General features: G+C 44.0%; 1 protein-coding gene across 1 annotated transcript; it reads left to right on the forward strand.

Annotated features, from left to right (window-relative positions):
- Positions 1-1,539: 1,539 nt before the first annotated feature.
- On the forward strand, positions 1,540-23,830 carry LOC119966467 (phenolphthiocerol/phthiocerol polyketide synthase subunit C-like). Its single transcript, XM_038798198.1, has 7 exons — positions 1,540-1,583; positions 6,952-7,025; positions 14,674-14,827; positions 15,585-15,745; positions 16,094-16,297; positions 17,380-17,561; positions 17,680-23,830. Exons 2-7 carry the CDS (start codon positions 6,968-6,970, stop codon positions 23,254-23,256), a joined length of 6,336 nt encoding a protein of 2,111 aa, XP_038654126.1. The 5' UTR covers positions 1,540-1,583; positions 6,952-6,967; the 3' UTR covers positions 23,257-23,830.
- Positions 23,831-25,934: the final 2,104 nt, after the last annotated feature.

Here is a 25,934-nt window from a genome sequence, read left to right on the forward strand (position 1 = left end):
TGGTGCCAGTGTGGCACCCTGGGTACCATCCTAGGGGCTGGTTTAGCACAGGGCTAAATAGCTGGCTTTTAAAGCAGACCAAGGCAGGCCAGCAGCACGGTTCAATTCCCATACCAGCCTCCCTGCGAGACGTTTCGATCATCACGCATCTCGATGCCGGCCTCTCACGAGAATCAATGGCCTCGCCCCAATAGCAAATCAGGTGCAAAGAGGCTGCTGAATCACGCCACTGTACCTACAAATAATCAATGTTACTTATTAGTCAACATGTTAGTTTTGTTAAAAATAGCACGTTTGCTCATAGCAATTATAAAACTCAAGATTATCCGAGGTCTGTGGTGATTCATATAGAGAGCATACTTTCATTATTAAACGAAACAAGCGAGTATTTCAACCAATTAGAATTTCCCAGTTGATGTTTGTGAAAAAAAACCTACTTCCTCTTGAAGGTAATTTATATGGAACTCAGTGAGGTAAATCACTGCACTGTGCTCACACAGAACCAGAGAAGGCAGGAGGAGCATGTGAGGTAGGAACCATCATTTCTGATCAACTTTCATCAAAATGCAGGTCTTGCTTTATTATCTGAAAACATTTCATTCTCTCATTTCCATAAATAAATATTATTTTTGCTGATTATGATAGTTTTCTTTCAAAGCAGGAGAGTTTTGTAAGTTATGTAGTGATGATTGAAATTTTCATCTTCACCACACGGCTAGTATCTGTCAGAGTGGATCACCCACTTATTTAGAAAGATTTCAACGGATTGCAAATTGGCAATCTCTATAATGGGTGATCACTCCTCCAGATTATAGGCCATGTGGCAAAGTTAAAAAATTACGCTATATATTTTTGGGTATTTCTACCTTTGGTTTGGGCTTTTATTTAAAGAGATTTGAAATAATGGGTACAAAATTCATGTGCCCTAATTTTTAGGTGTGGGTGCTGCAATCTGTGGCGTGCCTGTGCCGATTGAGTTGAGGTGAATGCTACTTGAATGATTTATGTGACGGTTCCTGTACCTCTCGGACAGGTTGGCCCATTTCAATGTTGCTGGAGAGCTCAGCACAAAGCAGGAGGTGCTGGCAGCATTCCAAAGACCACATGCACAGTCAGCCTGTGTTTTCTTAAAGACGGAAAGGTAGAAATAGAGATTGTTGTAATGGAAGCTCTTGGCTGCTTTTGGACACCACAGCAGCACAAGGAGAAAAGGGGAGAAAAACAGCACAGCATTAGTCAGCATAGTATTTATATTTTGAGGCTACAAATGCAGGAATTTGTAATGAAATATCTGTGGTGAGGTATTGTACTAAATCTAATTTCAACGTTTGAAGTTGAAATTGTAAAATCAGCATTTGTGATTTACATTGTCTGAAAGGCCTTTTTGCACCCTCAGGCTGAAGATTATTATAATTGTCCATGGCACAATTTCTAAAACTAGGTGATTTGTGGTCCAGTGTCTTCACCTGAAGTTACTGAAAAAGAAAAGGAGGAAGAATTTCTGCCTTAAGGCAGCAGTAGATTCGACCAAAAGAACATCAAAACTACAAAACTACGCTGATTTATTGGACAGCTTCATACGAGTAAATATACAGTGAAGTAATTTTATGTCTTGTTGCTAGGAATAAAAGTCAAATTAATTTTAATCATAAAGTTTTTGTGCCCAGAAAGAGGCCAATTATCAGAGGTTGCACCACCCTCTCGAGGCCATGATGTAAATTGTGGTTCATTGATGCCAATGTGCATATGTTATTAAGGCTTTTAATGGAAAACAACCTTTTGATTTTTATGCATCAACCACTATAATTTGCACTGGGTAACCCCCCCCCCCCCGCCCCGCCCCCCCCGCCCACCCCCCCGCCCCCCCTGCCCGCCCCGCCCCCTGCCCCCCCGCCCCCCCTGCCCCCCCTGCCCCCGCCCCCGCCCCCCCCCTGCCCCCCCCCCCCCCCCCCCCCCCCCCCCGGCCTTCAGGAGGTTATACATAGATATAGTCATTGAATTTACAGTGCAGAAGGAAGCCATTCGGCCCATCGATTCTGCACCAGCCCTTGGAAAGAGCACCCGACCTAAGCCCACACCTCCACCGTATCCCCGTAACCCCACCTAACCTTTTTGGACACTGAGTGCAATTGAGTGTGACCAATCCACCTAACCTGTACATGTTTGGACTGTGGGGGGAAACCGGAGCACCCGGAGGAAACCCATGCAGACACGGGGAGAAATGCAGACTCCGCACAGACAGTGACCCAAGCCGGGAATCGAACCTGGGACCCTGGAGCTGTGAAGCAACTGTGCTAACCACTGTGCTAACGTGCCGCCCCAGCACATTGTGACTGGAAATGCTTTAATTATTAAATTAATCAAGTGATTAAACAATTTCCAGTAAATATCTGTGAAATCCAATGTACTTCATCTTGTGATATGATTTAATAGAATTATGTGAGATAAATCACTGCACCGCTCTCAACTGAATCGGAGAATATGAAGTAAGACCTATCATTGCAAATGAACCTACCTCTTAATACAGTTTTACTTAAGTATTTGAAATTATTTCTGCCTCTCCTTTCCTTAACTCAATTGTTACAATAGGTTTTTTTAATAAAAGGAACATTTTCTGAACAATGTAGGTTGTCGGACACAGGTTTGATTGAACATCACACCCACCACGTGGATTGTAGCAGACTGGTTCGTCAGTCTGAGTAGCTATAGCAGGATTAACAGGAGAGTTGAATCCAAGTAGGAGAATCGTTAACAGTAATAAATGTGTTAAAGCAATCTCCAAGTCTGAACCTTCCTTCGTCAGAGTGCACATCAACGAAGCAGCTTATGCTACGTCAAGAGCATAACAAACATGGTACCAGTGAGTGACTGTTAAATCCATATAGTTACAACTCAGCAAACAGCGACAACCAGCGACGGTATCCAGGCAAGATGATGTTCGAGATTCCGGTTCCACAGCAGCTCAGGTACCAAGGCAATCTCAATGAAAACTGGCGTTGGTTCAGGCAGAGATTCGAGATCTACCTGGTAGCGTCCAACTTAGATGGTGTGTTGGATGCAGAGAAAATAAACCTACTTACCATCGTGGGTCCGGAAGCAGCTGAAATCTTCCAGACCTTCAAATACTCAAAGGGGCAAAACAAGAGCGACTTCCAGGCAGTCCTGGACAAATTCCAAGAATTCTGCGAGGAAAATACAAGGAAAAACGGTAAAAGAGGCGCCAATCCTGACCACGATGCGAAGGTAAGCTGTCCATTGCAGAAAACGGCAGTTTTAATTTGCAACCATCTTGGAAAAGGTGCTGCATATGTGCAGTTGCGCGAAGAGCCCACCGAACGGAAAGTTCCGTTAGCGCATGCGCGAGAAGCTGCGCATGTGCAATTGCGAAAAAGGCCCCAAGTATAGGAACAGCGATCTGTGCATGCGCACTACGTCACACGTTTCATGGCGTCAGAGGCTCTGGACCATGCCCACTTAAAGGGGAAATGTCCCAAAACACGGAAAAAAATTTTGAAGCCTCAAAACCAGATTCTTTCACCTGGAACGACAGCACAATGCCTGACCAGTAGCTGAAAGTAACCTCCGCAGAACCCTGCAACAAGCAGTTAGCACCGCCCTAGAAGATGAAATGTTTTTGTTGACAACGACTCAGACGAAGATTTCACTTTGGGAGGTGGCTACCCCAGTACCAAATCCGAACCGCAACTAGAAGTGTTGTACATTGAAGACCCCGACGACGAGTTCTTCGGATTGGGGAATCCTCAGCCCGGAATATATGACATCCCGACTCCTGAGTGCAGGATTATGCTGCGGCCTGACACCAAGAGACAGAGAGTGGTACAAGCCCACAGAGAGCAGCCTGCTACCACACAGAGAGTGGTCCTCGCACCACGAAGGGTCCCTGACTCCACACAGAGAGTGGTCCACGCACCACAAAGGGTCCAAGCCTCCACAATAGAGGCAACACAAGACTCCAGAGCGCAGTCCTTGCATGAACAAGAAATGATGACAGTCTCCACAGCTAGACCAATGCACGATTCCACACAGGGAACGCTGCAAGACTCCACAGAGGGAGTGACACAAGCCTCCACAGCGAGCTCGTGGTCAGATTCTATGATGGAAGGAACGCGAAACTCCACAGCGCAGTCCTTGCATGAACAAGACCATGAGGGTATAGCAACCTCCTCTGAGCAACCAGCAGCAGATGATGCAAGTCTGCCACGCTCAAGTGAACAACAGAGAGACTATGACAGTCTGCCACGCTCAAGTGCACAGCAAGCAGACTATGACAGTCTACCACGCTCCAGTGAACAACAAGAAGACTCTGACAGTATACCCAGCTCGGGTGAACGACAAGAACACATTGAGGCTCTGCCCACTGTATGTGTGACAAGTAACGACTGCATCCCACTTCCCATACAAGGTGTGCAACATGACAGACCTCAGCTAGAATGTACAGAGGCACTCGACAATCACAGTGAGACTACTGGTGACTCCGGTGACACCACGATAATGCAAACCTCATCTGCTCAAGCCTCTCCACAAGCAAATGCATTCCTGAAAGTTTTGACTCCGGACGTGGAGCATCAAGAAACCTCAGAAGATGCCAGCGAACCTGAAATGACTCCGGACGGGGAGCGTCAAGAATCCAAAGCTGATTCAGGTGAACCAGAAAGGGCTCCAGTCAGGGAGCATTGACAAGCCAAAACTGACTCAGGTGAAACAGACCAGACTCCAGACAGGGAGCATCAACAAGCCAAAGCTGATTCAGGTAAGCCGGACATGACTCCAGACGGGGAGCACCGCAAACTCAGTGACGGCACGCCCAAGAAAACAGCAGCAAACAGCAGATGCCACAAAGAACGCTGACACGAGTAACTGTGTGAGGGACTCGTATTATCCACAGAGTGTGGTCCGTGAGTGCAGCAAACATGACAACAAAACCAACCAACACAACAACACCATCAAAGACAATAACAAGAAGCGTACCAGAGGCAACAATGTCGACAACAAGCACGACAAAAACAACACCAATGGAGACCCACACAGACATGGAGAAAATGTGCAAACTCCACATGGACAGTGACCGGGGGTCGGGATCGAATACGGGCCCTTGGCGCCATGAGGCAGCAGTGCTGACAGCAGTATCAGATTTAGTACAATTGTTTCTCCACACAAATTTAAGCATAAATTATTTAGATATTTTAATTAAAAATTCTTCAGTGTTTAGCTTGGGAAAATTAGATACTTTGCTGATAATTTCGAAGTCAAATTTTGTCAGTGACTCAAGGAAGCTGCAAGCCACCTTCTCAAGGATAGTTCAGGATGCTGGCCTAAAAATACAATGGGCGTGATCTAATCAAATTAGGTGCCAGGCTGGCAGTGCCAAGGTGCCCAGGTGGCATAGCAGGCAAGCACCTGGGGGTCTCCGATCATTTGGGAGACCCCCACAAGTGGCCTTCTGTCTGGTCCCCATTTTTGGAGTGCAGCACTGAATAGCACTTGCCGGAGATCTCCGAGGCGAAGATGTTAGATCCCAGGGCCTCGTTAGATCCGGCGAGTGCATATTAGAGTGAGACTAGCTGTCTCACCTTGAAGGAGAAGTAAATTGCGATCTTTGACAAAACTAGGCAGTTTGTACAATACAAACTCCCACTGGCTTGTGCGATTTAATTGCAGTCTAACCAATGGCCCTTAGAGGCCACTTAAGAAATAGTAAGTAAAATTATCCTAATATAAATGGGGAAAGCGACTGAGGCGACAGAGAGGAAGAAGATTTTCAGCAGAGTTCAGGAGTTCTTGATTTGTATGCTTCTGAAATAACAAAGAAGTAAGCTTTGCTGGATCTGGTTTTGGGGACTGAGGGGATCAACTCGGTCAGTAGGGTAACATTCAGGAAACAGTGATCAAAATAACATAAGGTTGGGTGGCACGGTGGCGCAGTGATTAGCTCGGTGCTGAGGACCCGGGTTCGATCCTGTCCCCGGGTCACTGTCTGTGTGGAGTTTGCATATTCTCCCCATGTCCGCGTGGGTCTCATCCCCACAACCCAAAAGGTGTGCAGGGTAGGTGGATTGGCCACGCTAAATTCCAGTTCATTGGATTTTTTTAAGTACAATAAGGTTTAGATTACCTGTAGGAAAAAAAAACAAAGTGCAATCCTGAATAACAATATTTATTGGAGGAAGGCCAATTTGAATGGTTTGAGAATGGACTGTCCATGGTAAATTAGAATAGAAGATCTTTTATTTCCCCCTGGATTACGCCATTGGAACGCCAGATCCCTCCATCTAAACATTCAGCCGCCTCCCCCAACTGTCCTCTGCTCGGAGCCCACCCCAGCGCCAGTCCCTTACCCCCACCATCCCATATGCAAGGCTCCATGGTTCCATCTAACCCTCCCTCTGGCCTTCCCACCCCTCCCCCTCTGCTCGGAGCCCACCCCAGCAACAGTCCCTTACCCCCACCATCCCATATGCAATGCTCCATGATTCCATCTAACCCTCCCTCTGGCCTCCCACCCCTCCCCCTCTGGCTTTCAACCCCCCTCGTGCTCCAGTTTCTGCTGTCTCGTCTTCTCTCCTGCCACTGCTGTGTGTGGTTAGGGTCTACAATGTATTGCCTGAGTGGGTGCTGGAGGCAGGTTCAATTGTGGCTTTCGAAGGACAATTGGATAAGCTCCTGTGGATATAAATCTTGCCGATTTCAAGGAAAATGTGGGGAGTGGGACTAGCTGAATTGACCTTACAGAGAGGTTGCACAAACTTAATTGGCTGAATTTGCTCTGTGCTGTAAGCATTCCGGGGCTCTATCATTGTCAGTCCTTGTTATGTTGTTCTAGATTCTTAATGGAGGCAGGAATATCACGAATGCTCTCAGCAACCTTATAATAACCAAGTATTATTTGAAATAGTTAAAATTTTGCTGTATTCTCTCTTTTTCCACCAATAGACACAAACAATGAAAAATGGAAAATAAAGGTGAAGAAATAGCAATTGTTGGAATAGGATGCAATTTTCCTGGAGGTAGGTAAATGAGGATTGGAATTATGAATAGTTATTGACTTTATTATTCAATGCAGATGAATTAGGGCAGATTTTACTCTAATGCTTGAGTATAAAGGGCTGCTTGCACTCAGGTGAGATTAATCACTCGCCCATCATTTTCTGTCCAATTTAATTGAATAGATAATGCAGCTTCCCCTCCCGAGTCACTATGTATGGATGAATCTTGATAAATCTTTATGCCCATGGACAATATAAATCAGAGAATTAACCATAAGGGCTGGATTCTCTGATTTTGAGGCTAAGTGCAGACGCCTACATGGGAACCGTGGTGAAAACAGCGCAACACCTACACCGATTCAGCTACTTTAAATGGGCTAGCACCATCACCACGTGGAGTGCAATCAATTCCATTGAAAACGGTGCCGGATTCGCCGGGTCCGTGTTTGGCGCAGCCGAACGTAAATGGTCCTGCCCCCAACACACACCATTCCAGTCAACAGAAGCTCATCCGGAGTCCCCAACGGCATGCCTGATCTGACAGGCCCTCGAATAACAGGCAGTGCCGGTACACATGCGGCCTCATGCGGTGCCTCCTTGGCACTTCCTCCTCCTCGGTCTGTTGGCAGCCGGCCCTCCAGCCTGTGTGGCTGCCACCTGCCCCTCTGCAGCCCGGTCCTCTCCTGCCCGGTCCTCTGCTGGCCGCTCTGTTGCTGCAGATTCCCCCTCCTCTCAGAGTGGCCTCAAGGCATCTCACAGAGCAGCGACTATCAGTATAGTGGCCAGCATTGCTGGTTGAAGGACAAACGCTGTCATGATATATGCAAACATGCAGCTAATGAACACATAGAATAGGACACGACCAATGAGCAGTCAGGACACTCAGGGGTGGTATCTCACTATAAAAGGGATCAGGCACTCACACCCCGCCTCTTTCCACAGACCAACATCTACGGAGTGAGAGAGGGTGTTGCCTCAGCATCACACCCCAGCACGTGGCTTAGAGCAAGACTGGTTCAGTTAGACTGAGTTACTACATTTAGATTAGCAGAGTCGAACTCATTGAGAACTGTGCTAATTGTTCAATAAAACACCTTGAACTCACTTCAAAGTCTGGAGCATATTTTCCTCAAAACTGCATCAAGTGGCAGCTTGTGTTATTCCAAATTACCTAACACAACAAATGCCATTGTTTGCAGGGGGTGGAAGACCAACATGTTAGCATGGCGCATACTCCCGAGCCCAACCAGGTTCTATGGGCTACACGGTGACCCCGGTTGGCACTGTGGGCTCCGCCCCGGCATGTCCCTCCCTCACCCACATGCCCCTGCCCTGTCAGTGTCCGGCACCATTGGGGCCGCTGGTCCTAGGTATACCCACCGTGCTGTGAGGGAGGGAATTCCAGGATTGTGTCTCAGCGACAGTGAAGGAACGACAATAAACTTCCAAGTCCGGATGGTGAGTAACTTGGAGGGGAACCTGCTGGTGGTGGTGTTCCCAGGTATCTGCTGCTCTTGTCCTTCTGATAATGGTCAGGGATTGGACGGTGCTGCTAAGGAATCTTGGTGAGTGCAGCCTCTTGTGATCATGGTGCCCAGTTTGCATTTGGAGAACTGCCAGAATGTCAAAAAGAAAGGCTCCTATAATAAAGAGTACTTTGGCTTAAATTCACTTGCAGTTGATTAGAAAGTTTGCACAAATTTGGTGCAGATTGTTCAATCAAGTGATCAAGACATGGTCACCCATGATGACATGAGTCCATCTTGGGAGATGATGGACTACACCAGGGTGATGTCACTTCTGTATTGAGCATCATTTGTTATGGCTGTAGAGACTGGGTGATGAGTGGCAGTCTTTTCCACAACTCACACAGATGAACAATATTGACTTGAAGTCGACTGATGGCTTTTCCTTCCTCTCTTTTCTGCGATCTGGCCATTTCATTTGCCCTCTGCTTTTTCCATACCCTTCCCGACTGCTTGTCTCCAAGCACTCCGATCAGCAACAGACTTGCCAAGTATCAACTCTGACCCTGTCAGCTTGAAATCTTGCTTCCGGACATTATATCACAAACATGGGAACCTGTGGGTCGTGTTCCATAGCATCTCACCACAGAGCATATCTCTGGGGATGTGGCCATTATTCAGCTCACAGGTACGAGCCAACAGAGTCACCACTGACACAAGAGGGCAAACATGCTGGGATTCCTGCACACTGGTTTAATTTCATTTTTGGCACTCTGTCTTGCCAACAGATTCCCAATATTCATCTGAGGCAGTGGTTGTGGAAGCTGCTCTGCTGTTTTTCCTGGTTGGCATGTTGTCCATGCCTGGTTATTTTAAAGGAAGATGCTGAGAACATAAGACTTGAACACATGGAGCTTTGTATTTTCAGTTAGTTTGCTGTTGGTCCACACTTGTCTTCTCAACTTTGATATGACAGCTGTGGCCTTGGCAATCCTGGGGCTGATTTCAGCATTGAGGGACAGGATCCTGGCAATTGCTGACCCAAGGTATATGAAGCTATCAACATCCTCCAGAGTGAGGTTGTCAATGTTGATGGAAGGTGGAATCTCTATGTCCTGGCCCATAACTTGGAACTTCCTGATGCTGACTGTCAGTGCAAATTCCTTGCAGGCCCAGGAGAACGGACCTACAAGCCACAGCGAGTGAATTTATGGGATGCCAGCATGGTGTACTCAGCATGTAGAAACCCACAGACTAAGATGGCATTTAGAGACACTGAAAGCATCAAATAGCAGGATTGATAAAAATATGCCAACGAGAGAAGGTGCTAGGATGCAGCCCTGCTTTATACTTTTAAAAACTTTTGACGATGCTCCATCGTAACTAACTGAACTGTGCATGTTCTTATGGAAAGAAGAAATGATGCCCAGGAATCCAGGTGGACAATCTATTTTCCACAGCAATTTGAAGAGTTCATCTCTGCTGACAAGGTCAAAGGACTTGGTGAGGTCTATGAACGCAATGTAGAATCGTCTATGTTTTTCAAAGCATTTCTCCTGTAACTGTTGGACTGAAAAAATCATGTCAGCTGTTAATCTGCTAGCTCAGAAGCCACATTTAAGACTCAGGATCGATGATTGATGTTCGGGTCTGCAATTTCCTCTCAGCAAGGTGGGAAAGACCTTCCCACAATTCATAGCAAGGTGGTTCCTCAGTAATTGTTGTAGTCACTGCAATCCCTTTGTGTTTCTACAAGGTGACTATTTTTGCATCACAGATGTCTTGAGGCACAAATATTTTCCTCCAGCAGACACATAACAATCTCTGGAGATGTGGCAGAAGTGCTGGTTTTACATTTTTTGCTCACTCACTTCAGGTGAAATGCCATTGTTTTCTGGGCTTTACACTGACACGATGGTCAGTGGCCTTGTTGAGTTCTGCTATGAGGGCTCGCTGTCCAGCTCAGCCATGACAGGAAAGTCTGGAATGGCGCTGGGAGCTTCTTCAGTGACAACATTCTCCATTGCATAAAGTTCTAGGGCTCCACCACCTTCTCAATGGCTTGCTGTTTTTTCACTGTTTTTACCTTCATGGGGGATAATTGGACTGCTGCTTCTTGGCCTGTTGCTTTCTTGATTCCTTCATACATTATTCTAGCATCCCCTGGTTCAGCAGTAGATTGAACGCTGTTGCAGGGCTTCAGTCAGTATTGTTCAACACAAGGCCAAGCTGTCTGTTGGGACTTGGTTCTGGCCGATCTGACAACATCTTGATTTTATTTGCTGGGGTTTCGCTTGTAGTTCATGGGGGTTCTCCTCATGGTTGCAGCAACTTGTTCCATTTCAGCTTAACAAGCATGAAACCAGTCAGCATTCCTCTGATATACTTCCCCTGCATAGTGAGTGCCGATGGATGGTGTTGAGTAAATTATCCCACTGTGACTTTGAGCATTGATTAAAAAGGATCCTGAAGAAGGATGTTGAGGAACTCCTGGGTCCTTTCTGGTTGGCGACAGTAAGTGTTGATCTGAGGATGACCTTTCTTCTTGCAGCCTGACCTTGCTGCACACCAGAAAGTGGTCAGTGTCTCAGTCAGGGCTGTGATAGCTACGAGCAATGAGGACACTTTTGAGGGTTGGATGTCTGGTGATGATGGGATCTAGCTGGCATTAGTGGCGTGATCTCGAATGTCTCCAGGACACCTTGTGGCACAGCTTAGTTTGGAAGTAGCCATTTGTCACACAGAATTCACAGTAATAGCATAGCTCCAGTAACTTCTGTCCATTTTCATTCATTTTGTCAACTCCCTGGTGTCCTGTGAACATTGGCCAAGCTGTGTAGTTAGTACCCACTCTTGCATTGGAGCTTCGTAGATGATACAGTCCCTCGTTTTTGGGAGGGGATTCTGTTCATGGCAGCCTAAAGTTCCTCATAGGATTGACCCTTGTCATCTGGAGTGGCAGTGAGTGAAGGGGCATAGATGTACATGATGTTAACAGGGCCTGTGCTTGTGGAAAAGCAAAGAGTATAATGTCATTTTGAACCTTCTGTGGGGCAGTGCGGGATACATGATCAATTATCATGATTAGAGAGTATTTTACTGCAAATTCAACTGCATGCTCAAGTGTTTCCCTGCCAGAAGAATATGTAATGTTTCTCTTTATGGGATCCACTTTGAGTGAGCTTAGTTCTGTCAGCACAGCAATGTCCACATTGAGCTTTGTAAGTTCTTTCTTGATCTCAGCTATCTTGCATGTGTCATCAATCTGCAGAAGGTTATTGCTCAGGCCAAGATGCGTGGTCCTTACGTTACAGCTTGAGATGCGAAAGATGTTTTTTTTCCTTATTGAGTTCATCCTGCCCGGTGCATAGATTAGCAACCCACCTGGCGAGAGATGACTCTCTTAAGGTTCAAGTGCTCACTGAAGCAAGCAGGCTGTGGTGGAACAACACTTATCTGACTGAGGGCTGCCCAGCTTGAGGCTAACGGTAGCCATCCAATGACATGCAATAATCTCTCCCACTGTTGGAAGTAATCCCTGGTGCTTATGTTCTACACCAATCGAGTGAGAATCCGCATTGTGCCAATGTAAACCGGGAAGCTGAAATGTCCTCTCCAGGGCTCAGGCCTGGGAAAGATGCATGGAAACCCTGAATTGCTGATGGTGTCCACAGGAAAGGATGAAACCAGTATTGTTTGGTATAAGCTCAGCTGCAGGAATTTCCAGATTACTGCCTATGTGACTCCACTCTGGATTTTCAATCAGTATTTAGTCTGATCTCCTGGAACACCCACAAAGCAGTGGAGCTGTTTACCCAAAGCTTCTCGGCCTTTTGCCTAAGGTTAGGTGTAAACTCTGAGTTGTGAGTCTTTTTCTGGGTACCTCGATGCCGGCTTCAAGTGACGATGGTGATGGTAGTGATGAAGAAGACGATATCAAAGACAATTTTTGATCTCTGCTGCAATTGTTGTCCCTGAATGCTGGTCTAAAGAAGCAGCAAAGCCCTGGATGAGGAACAGAGTGGACATTGTGCACCAGAATGAACACCTGGTCATCAGTTTTATTCATACATAAAGCTTTTGTTTTAACTTTACCTTACTTTGTGATATCATATACAAGATCTGGATAGAAGGGGAAAAAATGTGCCCAGCATTGCCCTCATTAAGGGCAGCACGGTAGCATTGTGGATAGCACAATTGCTTCACAGCTCCAGGGTCCCAGGTTCGATTCCCGGCTTGGGTCACTGTCTATGTGGAGTCTGCACATTCTCCCAGTGTCTGCGTGGGTTTCCTCCGGGTGCTCCGGTTTCCTCCCACAGTCCAAAGATGTGCAGGTTAGGTGGATTGGTCATGCTAAATTGCCCTTAGTGTCCAAAATTGCCCTTAGTGTTGGATGGGGTTACTGGGTTATGGGGATAGGATGGAGGTGTTGACCTCGGGTAGGGTGCTCTTTCCAAGAGCCGGTGCAGACTCGATGGGCCGAGTGGCCTCCTTCTGCACTGTAAATTCTATGATAATCCTGATGGCCATCTTGTGTGCGGCTGCATCAAACTGTGTGTGAACCCTCAGTCTGTAAACATCAAGTGTCACTGCAAGCTGAGGTTTCACCTTCCCTGGTGTTGCAAAGTATAGATCTGGTCATTTTGCCGTGGAACACTCCAAGTAGTTGGACTGTGTCCCATCACCTGTTCTTAGTGGAAATGTTTATCAAGAAGAACACCTTTGACCACAGGTCCATCAAACAGTATGTTTCCCACAACATACAGCACCACAGGCTGCCCTTACAGTGCAGAAGGAGGCCATTCGGCCCATCGAGTCTGCAACGGCTCTTGGAAAGAGCACCCTACCCAAGCCCACACCCCATAACCCACCAACCCCACCCAACACTAAGGGCAATTTTGGACACTAAGGGCAATTTAGCAGGGCCAGTCCACCTAACCTGCACGTCTTTGGACTGTGGGACGAAACCGGAGCACCCGGAGGAAACCCACGCACAGGTGGGGAGAACGTGCAGACTCCGCACAGGCAGTGACCCAAGCCGGGAATCGAACTTGGGACCCTGAAGCTATGAAGCAATTGTGCTAACCACTATGTTACAATGCTGCCTAATAGTATAGTAATACTATAGTAGATGGTAGATCTTGTTCGATCGTTCCCTGAGAAGTCTGTCATTTGGCAGAATGTCTGATTGCCAAAATTTCCAAACAAGCGCCAAGATGTAGCTTGGCTGCTGAAAAGTGCACTCTCCATCAGACCCTTCACGTATGCCCGAAGTCTCAGCACCTCCGCATGCTGTCCTCAAAGCGGCTGTGATGGTGAAGAGACTCACACACCTCCTTCAGGGTCTGGAAAGGGATGTAGTGGTTTTTGTGTCATTCCTTGACACAGGACTCTGAGCTCCACGGGATGTTCCCAGGGACACACACCGAGACAAATATCAACCACAGCTGGAGGATTATCAACTCAGTGAAAGACACTTTATGGTCTGCCTGAAACTTGTTGGCCTTCCAGTGCAAAGAGTTATCCGTGCCTGAGTGTTGTAAACTGGCACATTCTATGAGCCAGGACTACATGCTGAGGGAGGCAGTAAAGCTTGGGGCATGTGCCATAAATTGGGAAATGGGGAAAATTGTTTCAGTCCTTTCAGCCAAAGTACACCGAGGACTGGAAACTATGTAGAACCCCTTGGGCTGGCTGCTGCACATTGAATATATATGGTAAATATCATGGATTCTCCACTGTCAGGATTCTCCGCTGTGCCGGCAGCACACCCACACCTGGGGATTTCCCGACAACGTGGGGCTGCCCACAATGGGAAATTCCATTGGCTGGCTGGCAGGACGGACAACTCCACTGTCAGCAGGGCATGCTGTAACAGAAGAAAACTGGAGCGCCGGGTGAAGAATCCCACCCCACACGTATCACAATTGAATTGAGACATGTCAGGATGCAACATGCTCTATGAGAAAAATGTAATGTTATTGCATTCCGTAATTACCAGTTTGAAATGTTTTGGAATTTATTTTTCGATATTTTATGAATGAAGCATATTTTTGGAAAAAAAGGATGTGAGCATTGGCCACATGGCCAACAAGAGCTGTCATAACCAATGACACTGTCTGTCTTCAGACAATTTTACTGACGTATTCAGAATGATTTTAATACCTGTGATTCCCTTCTGAATTCTTGTGTTTTATTTTCAGGGGAAGGCATTGACAATTTCTGGAAAGTTCTTCATGAGGGAAGAAACTGTGTCGTAGATATTCCACCAGATCGATTCGATACTAAGTTCTGGCATGACACAGATGACAACAAAGCTGGAAAAATGATCACAAAACGCGGATGTTTAATCGAAGGGTAATGCTGCAGAAAATATTCTACAATAATAACTTCAATGATCAGAGAGTATTAATGATTATAAATCAACAAAGCATAATCAGCCAATTGAAATGTTTATTCTTAATCTTGAGATCTATTTGAACTCCAAGGAAAATGCAGCAAAAACAGTTTAACTTAATTAAGAAATCAGAGAATGTAACCATAAATGATCATTAATTCAAACCTCTCTCTCTGTTCTTGCATCTCTTTAAAATTGTGCCAATTAGTTTATATTGCCTCTCCTTTTCTTCCTTACAAAATACATCACTTCACATTTCTCTCACATTTCCAATATGTCTGCATGGGGGCGGTTTGAGTTTAAATGAAAATGAAATGAAATGAAAATCGCTTATTGTCACGAGTCGGCTTCAACGAAGTTACTGTGAAAAGCCCCTAGTCGCCACATTCCGGCACCTGTCCGGGGAGGCTGGTACGGGAATCGAACCGTGCTGCTGGCCTGCTTGGTCTGCTTTATAAGCCAGCGATTTAGCCTTGTGAGCTAAACCAGCCCCTGTGAGCTAAACCAGCCCCTGTGAGCTAAACCAGCCCCTATCATCAGCATCAGCAATAGAGCCACAGAAACTCTGGAATAACAATAAATACCATTTCTGCCATTTTTTCTGAGTTTTCATAACTCTTCAGCTGAAATTATATCCGATGAGCAGGAGAACACTCCACCCATTGTAAATTCACCTGCATGTAGTTAATGTAAACTTGTTATCTTTTATTTTACCAGGTTTAATGAATTTGACCACAAGTTGTTCAGCATTAACCAAACAGAAGCCAGCAGTATGGATCCACAGCACAAACTTCTGTTAGAGTGCACATACAAAGCATTTGAAAATGCAGGGATGCCTATGGAAGACATCAGTGGCAGCAGAACAGGAGTCTTCATCGGTGAGTTCCATTTGTTACATGGGAACAAACCATTCTGCCCCTTAAACTTGTTCAGCCATTTGACTGGATCATGGCTGATTTGTATTTCAATAACATTTGCCCACCTTTCATAACTTTTAATACCCTTACCGAACAAAAACCTAACTCTTGAAAATTGCAGTTCACAAAGCATCCATACAGCCTGTTGGGGAAGGACATCTACACTACACTTTGGATGTCCATCTGCACATTTACTTAATGCTAGTCCACAGCTACAAATAGAGTCAAAAAAAGTATTCTGTGTGCACAGATATACTCCTCAGCAATACTCTTCAGTAATATATGACACTTTGTTCTTGGCTTTTTTAGGACTCATGAATCGTGACTATGAAGGAATTTTAAATAGTGCCGCCAACAAAATCACCCATTACAATGGGACAGGAACATCAATGAGTATCGCAGCAAATAGGATTTCTTTCACTTTCAACCTTACAGGACCATCATTGGCTATCGACACAGCATGCTCATCATCCCTTGTTGCTCTACACTATGCTTCAATGGCTATCAAGCAAGGTACGAATAATTATTTCACTTTTTAATAAGCATTTAAAAACAGAGGAAATAGGAGCATGAAGAGGTTATTTGCCCCATTCAGCCTACCCCATCATTCAGTAAGATCATGGCTCATCTGAATTTGGCCTTAACTCCATTTTCCTACCTGTTTCTCCACCCCCATAACCTTTTGATTCTCTTGGAGATCAAAAATCTGTTTAATTCAGCCTTGAATATACTCGATGACACAGCCATGTTCTATGAGGTGGAGAATTCCAAAGATTAACAATCCTCAGAGAAGAAGTTCCTCCTCATCCTCTTAAATGGGAGACCATTATTTGGAATATATAATAATGTTTATTGTCACAAGTAGGCTTACATTAACAATGAAATTAAGTTACTGTGAAAATCCCTATTCGGGTACACGGAGGGAGAATTCAGAATGTCCAAATTACCTAACAGCACGTCTTTTGGGACTTGTGGGAGGAAACCGGAGCCAGGAGGAAACCCACGCAGACACAGGGGGAACGTGCAGACTCCACACAGACTGTGACCCAAGCCGGGAATCGAACCTGGGACCCTGGCGCTGTGAAGAAACAGTGCTAACCACGGTACTTGTTAAAAACACATAAAATAAAATTGTTTCGCTGTTAAGCTTCACGCGAGCTTCAGGCTGAGAGGAGATCTGAAACAAGTATTCAAAATCATGAGGGGCCTGGAGAGGGTAGAGGGGGAGAAACTGTTCCCATTGGTGGAAGAATCGAGAGCCAGAGCGCTCAGATTTAAGGTAATTGGGAAAAGGAGCAAAATTATTTTTTTTTCCGATTCAGGGGCAATTTAGCGTGGTCAATCCACCTAAATTGCTCATCTTTGGGTTGCGGGGGTGAAACTCACGCAGACATGGGGGGATTGTGCAAACTCCACACGGGCAGTGACCCAGGGCCAGGATTGAAACCCGGTTCCTCAGCAACGCAGTTCCAGTGCTAACCACTGCACCACAGGCTGCCCTTGCTTTGTCAATATTTTTATTACAAACCAACTACTCTTATCAAGCTCAACTTTGTCCACAAAGACTTTGTTCAAACTCCATTTTCATCTTTCAGGTGATTGTGAGATGGCTGTTTGTGGGGGAGTGAGCTGTATCATTGAACCAAGAGTCAATGTAGCACTTAGCAAAGCAAAGATGATATCACCAGATGGAATAAGCAAGCCATTTTCCAGCAAAGGTAATGGGTACGGAAGGGGAGAAGGTTGTGGAATTCTTCTGTTGAAGAAGCTGACAAAGGTAATGCATAATTATCAAACCTGTTTGTCGACATTTTTATCCAGAATATGCACTTATACATTGATATTTATTCCAATATCTATTATTAATTTTCCATATCGATTAATCTTGTTAACAGGCTCAGAAGGACCTTGATCATATTTGGGGAGTAATAGTCCGTAGTGCAGTAAATCAGGATGGTAGGACAGTCACACCCATCACCAGACCCTCAAAAACACAACAAGAAGAGTTATTGAGAAGTATTTACCCCAGAAATGTTGACCCATCAGAGATTCACTACATGGAGGCTCATGGAACCGGAACACCAGCTGGTGATCCTACAGAAGCAGCCAGCATCTCAAATATCCTTGGGCAATCCAGGCATCCAGACCTACCTCCACTCATCATGGGTTCTGTCAAAGGAAACATTGGTCACACAGAGTCCGCTGCAGGAGCAGCAGGTTTAATTAAAGTGCTCCTAATGATGCATCATGGGAAAATTGTGCCATCACTCCACTACTCTGAGGGGAATTCAAGCATCAATGCAAAAGCTTTGAATCTACATATTCCTACCAGTGTGAAACGATGGAATGAAAGTTGGATGAAAGAGAAGATGGCAGGGGTTAATTCATTTGGTTTTGGGGGAACAAATGCTCATGTAGTAGTAAGGGAGTACCGGCAGGATTCTGTACAAAACTGTGCACAAAAACCGTTCGCGATATTTGTGCTTTCAGCTGCCTCCCAGAATTCAGTTCAGATGATGCTAAAAGACACAAGTCACCAAATAAAGGAAAGTGATGACATTGTGCTCCAGAACCTGGCATATACATCTGCCTGCAGAAGAAGCCACAAAAATAACAGATACAGAAAAGCATTTGTGGCATCTTCTCTCAGTCATCTGCAGCAGCAGCTTAAATCAGCCACAAATACTGAAGTAGCTCAGGGAAAGACAGGGGTAAAGCTAGTATTTGTATTTTGTGGCAATGGTGTTTTATATCAAGGTATGTGCAAACAACTTCTCCAAACAGAAGCAAAGTTCAGGTCACAAATTGAAGAGATAGAACGAATACTCAAACCATACACAAACATCAAATTGCTAGATTTAATTCGAGACGACTGTGCCGACTTCACAAAAGCAGACATCGCACAGCCAGTGCTGTTTGCCATTCAGATGGCAATTGTGTCTCTTTTGAAGTTTTGGGGAGTGCAGCCAGATGTTACCATTGGTCATTCTGTTGGGGAAGTTGCTGCAGCTCATTGTGCTGGGATACTTTCATTACAAGATGCTGTAAAGGTGCTTTACCACCGAAGTGTATTACAGTCAACAGTAACAGGAGGAAAAATGTTAGTGGTTAGCAATTTATCCCTGTCAACTGTGTCAGACAAACTTGATTCATATTCGGGGAGATTGTGCATTGCTGCATTCAATAGTCCGTCATCATGTACAGTGTCAGGTGACTCCAAAGCAGTGGATGAACTGCACGCAGAATTGTCCAGTTCATTTGGTGACAGAAATGTATTCCTTCATAGTTTAGATGTTCCGGCAGCATATCATAGTCACTTAATGGAACCAATATTAAAACAGGTGGAAGAGAACATAGGCAACTTAGAAAAACATGAAACAGAGACCAAAGTAATTTCCACTGTTACTGGACAACTAGTTTCAAGGGGAGACTGTGTCACAGGGGAATATTGGGCCAGAAATATTCGCAATCCTGTTGCCTTTGAACAAGCCATAAGAACTGCAGTTGCCGAGGTGAAAAATGCTGTGTTTGTAGAAATAGGTCCAAGAAGGGCCTTACAAAGGTACATCAGAGAAATTGTAGGGCATGACGTTCTGGTTCTTCCCGCAGTACAGCCAGAGAGGGATTATGAAACACTGATTTCAGTTTTATCGAAACTATTTGAACTAGGGTACAATCCTAACTGGAAAAATATGTATGTAGAATGTGAATCTGCTCCAACATTGTATCCTTGCTACAAATTTGATCGTACTAAGCTTCAGGTCAATTTTGAAGACTTTAGGCAAAGTAATGAAAATGTAGTATCTCCCACGCACCCCTTCCTCTGCAGTTCAAACAGAGATGGCAAGGAATTCAACTACAACCTAACACCAACAACAGTGCCATATATATTGGAGCACAAAAACAATAATGTCCCTATATTACCCGGCTCTGTTCATGTGGAGCTTGGCTTAGCATCGGCCCTGGCAAGTATTAAGCCAAAGATACCACTCAGTTTGTGTCAAATCAGTACTACTTTTTTGAATCCCTGTATTGTGCAACCAAACTCAACTGAGCTCAAGGTACAACTTACCAAGGAAGACAAAGTGACCAAGTTTGTTGTTTCTGCATCTTCTGCCACTTATGCAAAGGGAGAGGTTCGTCAAGTTCCGGAATGCATCGTTGAAGAAAATACTATCGCTCTGCAAAATATTTCACAAAGGGTCAAGGAAAAGATAAAAGCGGAAGACATCTATGATGAGCTCTCCTCTTTAGGTTTCCAATATGGTTCAGTTTTCAGACACCTTGGGGATGTGTTCTGTGGGGATGAATTAAAGGAAGCTATAACATGTATTAAGGTACCTGATGAGATTGTGCTGCAGATGCACGATTACCACATTCATCCAGTCATTTTAGATTATTATATGCAAATGACAGCTGTCGTAGCAATGAAAATGTCAAACTCTAGAGCAGGATTCCCGACATCCGTGGGGAGTTTGACAATATGCCAACCAATGCAACAGGAAATGCTGATGTATATGAGGACATGTAATAGTACTGCAGAATTTTATGAGGTCTCGGGGGGGTTTACAGATACAAAGGGAACCCTCATTGCAGAACTAAAAAATGTCAGAATTACATTTCTTAGCCAACAGAATTTTGGAGAATTCAATGACTATTTTTACCAAAATAAGTGGGAGGAAATAGTTTACCTTCCCAAAGGTATAGATCATCCTTCTGCCCCCAAATTGTTGGTCTTTGCAGATAACTGTGGAATTGCTGGTAGCCTTCAAAGGTACTTGCACAAGCAGTCCTCATATATTCCTTACCAAGAACCTAAGACATTGATGGACACAGAAATTACACAGGTTCTAAGGCAGCACAATATTAATGATTTGAGCAGCTTTGATGATGTGTTATTCATGTGGGGGATGCAAAAATTAACTGACCAGAACAGCAAAGCAACGGTGGAGCATATTAGCAGCTGCTGTGAGATTTACCGTCAAATCCTTCAACTAGTTCAAGGGGCAAATTCCACAAAGTCTATCAGAACAATCACATTCAGGACATCAGAAAAAACAGTAGATCAGATCACGGCAGGCTTTGCGTTATGGGGCATGACCAGATCATGTGCCGCAGAACTTCAAGAGGTTACTTTTCACCTGATTGACATCAGTTCTGACATTGATGCAGATATTAAAGCATTGGCAAATGCAATTACCTTGCCTCATAACTATCCCGAAGTAATGATTAGGCGAGGAAAGCTGTATACATCCCACATCACACGGATACCCACTAAAATATCTGATAATGTTCACAGCACGGTTCCTTACTCTGGTTTTGAAAATGTCAGTTTCCAAACATTTGATCCCTACAAAGTTGTAAATTTCCATGCAACACCACAGCACGGGAAAGTGAATGAGCCAACAAAACAAACTGTCCATGTTAAAATTGACAAAATTTGCATCCATACATCAGATTACTTTCCAATCAGTGTATCAGAAATGAACTTTGGACGGACAATGTACTGGAACAAATCAATGACAGAGGGGCACAATCTACTTGCTCTTGACTTCAGTGGCACAGTCACAGCTGTTAGCAGTGATGTAAAGACCTGTAAAATAGGTGATCACGTTGCTGTATGTTACCCAGTTGCAGCATTTTCCACAGTCACTCTTTCTGCATCTGTTTGTTACAAAAGCAGTAAAATTCCACTGTTGAAGCAGACACCATGTGTTTCATACTTTGTACTCGCGTGGGAAATACTGCATAACATTTTGCCTCGTGCTAAATATGACAAACGTTTGCTAATTGTTTCCATGGAGCCAGAATCATGTCTGACTAAAGTGCTGTCCATGGCAGCCAATGGATTGGGGTGGAGAGTTCAGATTGAATCTCATGACTTTTCACCTGCTTTTACTCATTCTGATGCATTGATTTTCCTGCCCCCTATTAATACATCTTTAGTTGCAACATCTGTCAACAGCTCTTCTGCTAAACATGTTGTTGTTCTCTTTGACAACAACCAGGTGTTTGATACTTCTCACAACATTCCAGGCTGTGAAAAGGACAATGTTTATGTTCACGTTTTGCTGGTAGCTAACATATTTCAGAAGGGATATCTTACAAAATCTGCACGTGATATTTACAAGTGGGTGAGATCAATTCATTTAGAAAGAAAACAGCTTGACTTACCAAAAGTTGATTTTCAGCAAGTGATCTCTGATGTGGATGAATGCAGGGCAGAATCATACTTTACCTGCAAAGCTGTTTCAATTGTTGACCTGAAGAGCACACAGGCACCAAATAGTAGGATGCCACAGATACAAGTATATCACAGCCAAAAGCAACTTTTCAGAAGTGATGCTGCATATATAGTGACAGGGGGACTTACAGGGCTTGGCTTTCACACAGTAAATTTCATTGCCAAGCATGGTGGTGGGTATGTCATTGTTCTGTCAAGAAGCACTCCATCTAATGAGAAGCAGGAAGAATTTAGAAATCTCTGGAATCAGTTTGGGACCAGGGTAACTAGCATGACCTGTGACATTTCAGTGCTGTCGGATGTTGAGAAAACCATCAATGCCTTTCATGACATTTTCCCAAAGATTGCAATTAAAGGAGTTTTTCACAGTGCTGTTGTATTACATGATGGCCTTCTTCAAAGTCTAAATCAAACGTTGTTTGAAAAAGTTCTGAATCCCAAAATTGCAGGTGTCCTGAATCTTCACTATACAACACAGTCCCTCCAGTTGGACTACTTTGTATGTTACTCCTCAATTGCATCATTTAGCGGGAATTCTGCCCAGTCAAACTATTCTGCAGCAAACTCGTTTCTTGATTTCTTTGTCCACTATAGGAGAAACCAAGGGCTTGTAGGGCAATCTTTAAACTGGGGTGCATTGAACCTTGGCCTGTTACTCAATAAGGACAGTACCCAAAGGTTTCTGGAATCGAAAGGGATAATGACACTGGAAGTTTCAGAAATTTCTGAATGCCTTGAACACTGCTTGGCGTTGGACAATCCACAACAAGCTGTCTGTAAATTCAATTTCTTGAATTTATATCAGAATGTTGTCTCTCAAAATCAATTTCTCAAAGCACGATTCCTATCACTTGTACAGGATGAAATCAGTAAAACACAGCTCATCCAACAGCAGGTTTTAGCTAGTAATTCAGCAATGACACCTGAGCAGTATGTCATTGCATTGTTGTCTGAAGTCAGTAATACTGACCCTGCAGAGTTTACAAAAGAATCCTATCTTTCCAGTTTTGGCCTTGATTCCATGCTAAGTATGACAGTGCAGAATCGTATTTATCAGGAAAAAAACATCAACTTGCCACTCGTAACGTTTCTTGATCCAAAGACAACAGTACATACTGTTGTGTCACTGCTGGAAGAGAAAACTGTTATTCAACCACACTTTGTCAAACCAGCTCTGCCACAGAACACATCTTTGAGCGATTCACTTGAAGAAAACACCCAGTTGTAAAATAATTACTGTTAGCTGTTCTGATGAGGAGAATATAGTTATGCTTTTCCAGCTAACCCCAAACAGTTAGACACAGCGTCTAGATTCTGAATCCTATATTACTCAAGTAATGATCTGGACATTAGTTCACGGTTAAATATAAATATTTTAACAAAGACATTTGCAGAAGTTTGCCATGGTGAGAAATTCTTGGAAACCTCAGATTCTGAGAGTCAGTAAGGACTTGCTGGCTTGTTGCTTATTAGGAGGTGATTAATTGGTGACATGGTAGATCAGCTATATTCTTTGTTAATGAGCTTCTTTTATTGTTTTCTTTCTATATTGGAGGAAATGCTCCCAACTAATGAGGACTGTACAGTAAATCATTCACCAGCTGTGCCTGTGAATAAGTATGATTGCTTGGAATGATAGTATATTTCAAATATTTGCTATTAGGATATTCCAACCTGTAAATAATGAAGTGCACAATATGTTTTTTACACTATTCATCACTTGGGAATATTTTCACTAAATGTTCAGACTTTGTTTGATTGTTGCTCTGGAATTCTAGCTGAACATGTTATAATTTTCTTAATTAAAGGGCTAAGTTGAACTATTTTTTATTTATGGTGTACATGGATGTAACTGTTAATGTTCTTGTCAAACTATAGTGCAATAAAACATTTGACTATTGGAAATACAACTGAATTCTAATACAGTCTTATGATTATTCAGTTAAGGCCAGAATTGGATGGGTTTGAAGACGGCTTGGTTGGGAAACAGATTTCTCACAGCGAAAACTCCCGCCCAACCCAAACCCATCTGTTCCCTCAGTTAAAATTCAGTCCTTGGTCTCTGTGCCACAATGTAAAACATTGCACTTCCATCCGGGCTGGTAGAAGAAGCTTCCAGTCAAAGCAGACAGCTGATTAAATTACAATATGTTAACAACATAAAAGTGCCACTTCAACCCTTTCCAAATCTTCTCCTAAACTCAATGTCATGTCAATGACAACAGAAAGCAATCTCCACCACCCAAGAATCCAAGGCATTTAACAGCACAGATAAGTAAATTTGATGCACTGAGATAGTGCTTTCAGAAACACCTAAATAGCAGCATTTTATACTTAATGTGAGGGAACATGAGGGAATGCATGTCAGAATGATATCAGGTTGAAAGGTTAGAATGGCCGCACTTGGCAGAATGTTAACATGGCACCAGATTATCTGAAACGAGGAGCCTGGGTAGGAAACACCTAGTGGGGGTGGTGGGTATTGTCGTCAATGAGGAGCCCCGGAAAGGAAAGTCAAACAAAGTTTTTTTTCCTACTTACAGTTACCAAACACAGCAATAAAGCAACACTTCAAGTCCCAGCCGGGACCATCTAAAGATGCCAGCTCCCTTTTGGGCCAGTTTTTTTAAATCTCTGGGAATTAACGAGCCGCACTGTTGGGCCTCCGTTCCTCAGCGGGTGAGCTTGTATTCCACGAGTCCCACAGGGAAATCGATTGGGTTCTCCCATGGGTTTTGTGGCGGTTATAATGAGGGGGGAGAGCGTGGCAACCGGGGGTCTGTTCTTGAAAATACAGAAAAATGTGTCATTTGAAACATGGAAGTCTGGCAATATCTGGTTTGAGAGGATACAGGGAAAGATCCCACAAAAGTTTAAGAGCAGCTTCAAAGAGCAGGGTTAAAAAATGCAGATTCTTGCTCACAAGCTTTAGCAAACACACAGGTTTCATGTGGTAAGCTAAAACAATGGTTCACACCTTCATGGAATGTAACTATCTCAGGAAGCATCTGAAAAAGCATGGATGAGAGTTTCAATTGCATTAAGTGACGAATGTTTAAAACAGGTAAGTCTTTCAAGTCATAACCAAGTTAAATTTTAGCATACAGCTAAAAGCAAAGTTTCACACCTTAATTGAAATAAACTCTCTTAGTAAACAGCTGGAAAGGATGGAAGATGCCCAGTCGAATTTGGTGTCAATTTTAAAGTGTAAAATTCTACGAACATCAAGTCAATTAAAAGAAAATTGGAGACGACCTGTCTACGAGAAACATCATTTAAGTCAAAATCAAAGGCAAAGTTATGAGCTGGGGACAATTGGAAAATTAAACGATTCGAAATCACAGAAATAAAAGTTAACTATTGAAACCAAAGCATTTTTTAATCAGATCTGAGAGGAGACGATATGCCCAAAATGAATAATTAGTTGTAGTAAAATGTTTACATCAAAAATACTTTTAAACTATCAAAGTGAAACAAGCTCATTTACAATAGAGTCGTTAAAACTTAATAACTCTCAGAAAGAGAATATAAACCCAGGGAGCAGCAGCAACAAGGACAGAGCACAGAGGGCAGAGGAAACCAGCAACAGGAGAGAAGGGGAGGAGAACTCAAGAGAGAGAGAGAGCTCGGTCATGGGAAAGACAAGGCAAGCAGCCGAGTTTAAACAGTTATACATCTAAGGAAGACTAGAATTTAAACAGGAGTCAGAGTCAGCTTAGAGATAGCTAGCAGAGTTAGCTCTTATAGCTCAGTACATGGATCAACAAGACACAGCAACAGAGCTAACCAGCAAATACATCCCAAGAAGACCAGAATTTAAAGAAGATTGAGTGTCGTGGGCCTGAAGGTCTCTACAACTAACCAGCAGCAGCCAGAAGCAAGATCTTTTTTCCTTTCTGTAAAGAA

This window comes from Scyliorhinus canicula, chromosome 5, assembly GCF_902713615.1.
Source record: "Scyliorhinus canicula chromosome 5, sScyCan1.1, whole genome shotgun sequence".
In the NCBI taxonomy this organism is placed as follows: Eukaryota; Metazoa; Chordata; class Chondrichthyes; order Carcharhiniformes; family Scyliorhinidae; genus Scyliorhinus; species Scyliorhinus canicula.

Coding starts and splice junctions, on each gene's coding strand:
- LOC119966467 (XM_038798198.1), top strand. CDS start 6,968: ATGGAAAATAAAGGTGAAGAAATAGCAATTGTTGGAATAGGATGCAAT. Junction 16,298..17,379: donor TTCAATGGCTATCAAGCAAG/GTACGAATAATT, acceptor TTCATCTTTCAG/GTGATTGTGAGATGGCTGTT. Junction 17,562..17,679: donor TGTTGAAGAAGCTGACAAAG/GTAATGCATAAT, acceptor TCTTGTTAACAG/GCTCAGAAGGACCTTGATCA.